We start from the raw sequence: 6000 nt of genomic DNA on the forward strand, positions 1-6000 counted from the left end.
AGCCTGGGCAAGAGAGAGACTGTCTCTACAAAAGAAAAAAAAAAAAAAGACTCAGCCATCAATGGGGAAGTAGGAAGTGTTATAAAAATTGATTACAATGCCCCCATCCAGTCATGGAAAGCTGGGAATGGGGGAGGTAAGAGGAGTTTCTGGAGGAAGGTATACGTAACCAAAGCTGCCTTAGAAAGGCCTTTCCTTGGTTGGGCATGGTGGCTCACGCCTGTAATCCCAGCACTTTGGGAGGCTGAGGCAGGTGGATCACTTGAGGTCAGAAGTTCGAGACCAGCCTGGCCAACATGGCAAAACTCCAGCTCTACTAAAAATATAAAAACTAGCCGGGCGTGGGGTGCGCACCTGTAATTCCAGCTACTCAGGCGGCTGAGGCAGGAGAATGGCTTGAACCTGGGACATGGAGGTTGCAGTGAACTGAGATCACACCACTGCACTCCAGCCTGGGTGACAGAGTGAGACCCTGTGTCATTAAAAAGAGAAAATTGGGCCGGGCATGGTGGCTCACACCTGTAATGCCAGCACTTTGGAAGGCCGAGGCGGGCAGATCACGAGGTCAGGAGATCAAGACCATCCTGGCTAACATGGTGAAACCCCACCTCTACTAAAAATACAAAAAAAAAAAAAAAAAAAATCTAGCCGGGCATGGTGGCACACACCTGTAGTCCCAGCTACTCGGGAGGCTGAGGCCGGAGAATCGCTTGAACCCGGCAGGCGGAGGTTGCAGTTAACTGAGATTGTGCCATTGCACTTCAGCCTGGGACAGAGCGAGACTCCATCTCAAAAAAAAGAAAAAAAGAAAGACTGTAGTAGATATATTTGGAAGTGCAATTTCCTCTGCAGGAGGAGGGAAAGCCTTTCTTTCATTTTTTTTTTTTTTTTCTTTGAGATGGAGTTTCGCTCTTGTTGCCCAGGCTGGAGTACAATGGCACGATCTCAGCTCACTGCAGCCTCCACCTCCCAGGTTCAAGCAATTCTCCTGCCTCAGCCTCCTGAGTAGCTGGGATTGCAGGCACCTGCCACCATGCCTAGCTACATTTTGTATTTTTAGTAGAGATGCGGTTTCACTACATTGGCCAGGCTGGTCTTGAACTCCTGACCTCAGGTGATCTGCCCGCCTCAGCCTCTGAAAGTGTTGGGATTACAGGCATGAGCCACCGCACCTGGCCTTTTTTTATTTTTGAAACGGAGTCTCGCTCTGTCACCCAGCCTGGAGTGCAGTGCTGTGATCTCGGCTCACTGCAACCTCCATGTCCCAGGTTCAAGCTATTCTCCTGCCTCAGCCGCCTGAGTAGCTGGAATTACAGGCGCGCACCCCACGCCCGGCTACTTTTTGTATTTTTAGTAGAGCTGGAGTTTTGCCATGTTGGCCAGGCTGGTCTCAAACTTCTGACCTCAAGTGATCCACCAGCCTCAGCCTCCCAAAGTGCTGGGATTACAGGCATGAGCCACCGTGCCCGGCCTGACTTTCTTTTTTTAATGACACTGGGTCTCACTCTGTCACCCAGGCTGGAGTGCAGTGACGAAACCATACCTCATTGAAGGCTTGAACTCCTGGGCTCAAGCGATCCTCTTGCCTCAGGCTCTCAAGTTGCTGGGACTACAAGCATGTACCACCATGCCTGGCTAATTTCTAAAAATTATTTTGTTGAGACAAGGTCTCCCTATGTTGCCCAGGCTGGTCTCCAACTACTGGCCTCAAGCAATCCTCCTGCCTGGGCCTCCTCAAGTACTGGGATTACAAGTGTCAGCTACTGCACCTGGCCAAGTTTTCTGATTTATTATATTTCTTGCTGTCCTCCCTACTAAAATTTCAGCTCTACAAAGGCAGTGATTTGCAGCTGCCACACAGTAGATGCCTACAAAATGTTCACCGAATGAACGAGTGGATGGATGGATGGATGGATGGATGGATGGATGGATGGATGGATAGATGGATGAATAGGTGGGTGGGTGGGTGGGTGGATGGGTGGATGGGTGGATGGATGGATGGATGGATGGATGGATGGATGGATAGATGGATGAATGGGTGGGTGGATGGATGGGTGGGTGGGTGGATGGATGCATGGATAGGTGGGTGAGTGGGTGGGTGGGTGGGTGGGTGGATGGATGGATGGATGGATGGATGGGTGGGTGGGTGGATGGATGGGTGGGTAGGTGGATGGATGGATGGATGGATGGATGAATGGATGGATGGGTGGATGGATGGGTGGATGGCTGGGTGGATGGATGGGTGGATGGATGAATGGGTGGGTGGATGAATGGGTGGGTGGGTGGATGGATGGGTGGGTAGGTGGGTGGGTGGATGGATGGATAGATGGGTGGGTGCGTGGATGAATGGATGGATGGGTGGGTGGGTGGATGGATGGATGGATGGGTGGGTGGGTGGATGGGTGGATGGATGGATGGATGGATGGATGGATGGATGGATGAATGGGTGGGTGGATGGATGGGTGGGTGGGTGGGTGGATGGATGCATGGATAGGTGAGTGGGTGGGTGGATGGATGGATGGATGGATGGGTGGGTGGGTGGATGGGTGGGTGGGTAGGTGGATGGATGGATGGATGGATGGATGAATGGATGGATGGGTGGATGGATGGGTGGATGGGTGGGTGGAGGGTGGGTGGGTGGGTGGATGGATGGATGTGTGGGTGGATGGATGGATGTGTGGGTGGATGGATGGATGGATGGATCAATGGGTGGATGGATGGATAGATGGATGAATGGGTGGGTGGATGGATGGGTGGGTGGGTGGATGGATGGGTGGGTGGATGGATGGGTGGATGGGTGGGTGGGTGGATGGGTGGGTGAGTAGGTGGATGGATAGGTGGATAGGTGGGTGGATGGATGAGTGGGTGGGTGGATGTATGGATGGATGCGTGGGTGGATGGATGGGTGGGTGGGTGGGTGGATATATGGGTGGATGGGTGAAAGGGTGGGTGGATGGGTGAATGGGTGGGTGAATGGGTGGGTGGATGGGTGGATGGGAGGATGGATGGATGCATGGGTGGATGGATGGGTGGGTGGGTGGATGGATGGGTGGTTAGGAGGGTGGATGGGTAGGTGGGTAGGTGGATGGGTGGATGGATGGATGGATGGATGCATGGGTGGATGGGTGGGTGGATGGGTGGGTGGGTGGATAGATGGATGGATGGGGCCCAGCTGCTGCTTGCACACCCACCCCAGTCCCCATGGTGCCAACGCCCCAGACTCACCAACTTTATGTGCAATGTGGATGCAGACTTCCTCAGCTGTCAGCGATGACTCACTGAAAGTGACCCAGGGCTCCCCGCCGCCTGGACCAGCCCAGTGCAGAAGCACCTTCAGGCCTCCCATGGCAGCCATGGGCTGGGCTCCATCCCCAACGGGCTTACTGCCCCTGGCCATCCCCCAGTGGCGCAGAGGCATGCTCCCGGCAGGTGGCTCAGCTGGAAAGGGGACAATCTATCAGCTCCCAAGTCTCAGCCCAGAGACCCCTGTTAGCTCTTCAACCTTCCACCCACCCCAGCTGAGGCCTGAGGGGAAGATTCTGGGCTCCCATCTTGGCATGACATTAGAGACCCGATTCCCTCTCTGAGTCTCATTTTCCACATTTGTTGGACAGGGTTGGGGTATGCATCCCCACCTAGATCTCTCATCAACAATAACACTGAACCCTCCTCTCTTTCCACAAATTGACACAGATATAAAAATCTGCTCTGGCCAGGTACAGTGGCTCACGCTTCTAATCCCAGGACTTTGGGATGTTGAGGCAAGAGGATTGCTTGAGCCCAGGAGCTCGAGACCAGCCTAGGCCATATAGCAAGACCCTGTTTCTACAAGACGTTTTATTTTATATCTTATCTTATCTTATCTTATTTTTGAGACAGAGTTTCACTCTTGTTGCCCAGGCTGGAGTGCAATGGTGCAATCTTGCTCACCACAACCTCCGCCTCCTGGGTTTAAGTGATTCTCCTGCCTCAGCCTCCTGAGTAGCTGGCGCCTGCCACCACACCGGGCTAATTTTTGTATTTTTAGTAGAGACAGGGTTTTGCCATGTTGGCCAGGCTGGTCTTGAACCTCTGACCTCAGGTGATCCACCTGCCTCGGCCTCCCAAAGTGCTGGGATTACAGGCGTGAGCCACTGTGCCCGGCCTCTACAAGAAATTTTTAAAATTTAGCCAGGCGTGGGGGTGCACATCTGTACTCCAAGCTACTCGGGAGGCTGAAGTGGGAGGATCTCCTGAGCCCAGGAGTTGGAGGCTGCAGTGAGCAGTGATCGCACCACTGCATTCCAGCCTGGGTGACAGAGTGAGACCCTGACTCTAAAAATATAAATAAATAAATAAATAAGTAATAAAAATATATAAAAAGGGCCAGGCATGGTGGCTCATGACTGTAATCCCAGCACTTTGGGAGGCCAAGGCGGACAGATCACGAGGTCTGGATATTGAGACCATCTTGACCAACATGGTGAAACCCCATCTCTACTAAAATACAATAAATAAATAAATAAATAAATAAATAGAAAGTAAAATAAAAATCTGCTCTTAACACACCTCCCCAAAATAACCAGACAGGCAGATGTGGTCAAACATACCTGAGGGCGAGTCCTGGAGCTCCCTGTGTCAACTCAAGCAAGCCACTTAGCAATTCTGGGCCTCAGTTTCCCCATCTGGAAAAGAGAGGTCCTCAGGGTGTTGCCATCAAAAGATGGTTGTAATGTTTCAATATAGTTCCGCATATTACACATTCAGCACAGACTCTGATTCAGGCACACACAAAAAGAACAAATATGACCAAAACAAGAATAACATAATTGTTATTAGTTTCATCGTGGTGATGGCCTCTTTCAGGCCACAATTCTCCTCTCCCACATTTACCCCCATGAGTGACCTCAGTTCCTGTTGACTCCCCAAAGCCTAGGAGAGTTTATGTCCAGCTCCATCCCCCCAGTCCAGGGCCTGAGCCTCCTGAGGGCGCCAGTATGGTAGTGGAGGGGCTGTCAGTTCCACCCATGTTGCTGGTTTCCTCATCTGGAAAATGGGCATGTAACAGTGTCTACCTCAAAGGGCTGCTGGGAGGATTTAACGCGAGGAGGCAGAGAAAGCGGCTGGTATACAGTAAGCGCTTAATTAGCGTTTGCCATTAATACCTATTCATGTTATAGATGAGATCCTGGGGATGGGGCTTTCGCGGAGCCTACTTCCTCCTTCCTCCTTTCTCGTCCCCACTGGACCCAGACCCAGCATTGAAGACGGGGTCGGAGTGAAGTTTGCAACTGGGAAGGCTGCACGCCCCCATGTCCTCCCCACAAAACCTCTAAACCCGGCCGGCAACGGCGGGAACTGGGATGTGCACCCACCGGGCATCGGAGCAGTCCGGAGGCACCAGGTGCTCCCATCCAAGTGCAGCCTGTCAAGCGCAGCCAGTCCCCGCGGCTTCTTCCTGAGGACCTCCGGCCGCGCCCCTTCCGCGCCCGCGTCCAGACTCACCCTTCCGGGGGAACACAAGCTCGAACCCGGACCCCTCCCCGCTCCCGCGGGCAGCTACTACTTGTCCCGCGCCGAGACGCCTCCTCCCATTGGCCGCCTGAAACGCACACGCCCATTGGCAGCTGCTCTGTTCTCCTTGCACGTCACCGTTGGAATTTTTTTTTTTTGCCATGGTGGCGGCACTCTGATTGGTCCTGGGGCTCATTCGTCACTCAGCCGCGATTGGCTGAGTCGGCACCCAGAGGCGCTGTCGCTTCTGCTATTGGCTGGCACTCGGTGGACGGAGACGTGGAAGGGGCTTGCGAGAGGCGGGCGGGAGAGTGAAGTGTGTGGGCAACGCGGCCGGATCCCGGAGTTCCCCTCTGTGCTGTGGAAATGGGTCAGGCGTGTACGGTCCTGACCCTAGGACACAGCTGCATGTCCTCACCTCGGTGTTCAAAGCTGCACCGGCCACCATTCAACCCTCCGACGCCCTGCCTTGTGGCTTCTCCGTTCCATCCGGTCCTGTCTCCTTTC

General features: G+C 53.5%; 1 protein-coding gene across 10 annotated transcripts in view; it reads right to left on the reverse strand.

The window, feature by feature from the left end:
• The window catches only part of TYK2 (tyrosine kinase 2), a 30999-nt gene extending 24999 nt beyond the window's left edge, over positions 1 to 6000 (reverse strand). For 2 of the 10 annotated variants that reach the window (XM_063599865.1, XM_055103447.2), the window contains exon 1: positions 3226 to 3348. Coding sequence is in view for 6 of the 10 variants with exons in the window: in XM_008961851.5 (XP_008960099.3) it covers positions 3226 to 3418 (193 nt within the window). In the remaining 4 variants the exon portion in view is untranslated. Of the gene's footprint in view, positions 1 to 3225; positions 3439 to 4589; positions 4755 to 5354 lie in introns of those variants that run through there. The other 8 variants (XM_008961851.5, XM_034944336.3, XM_014342469.5 and 5 more) reach the window with 8 other exon arrangements.

Source organism: Pan paniscus, chromosome 20 (genome assembly GCF_029289425.2).
Source record: "Pan paniscus chromosome 20, NHGRI_mPanPan1-v2.0_pri, whole genome shotgun sequence".
In the NCBI taxonomy this organism is placed as follows: domain Eukaryota; kingdom Metazoa; phylum Chordata; class Mammalia; order Primates; family Hominidae; genus Pan; species Pan paniscus.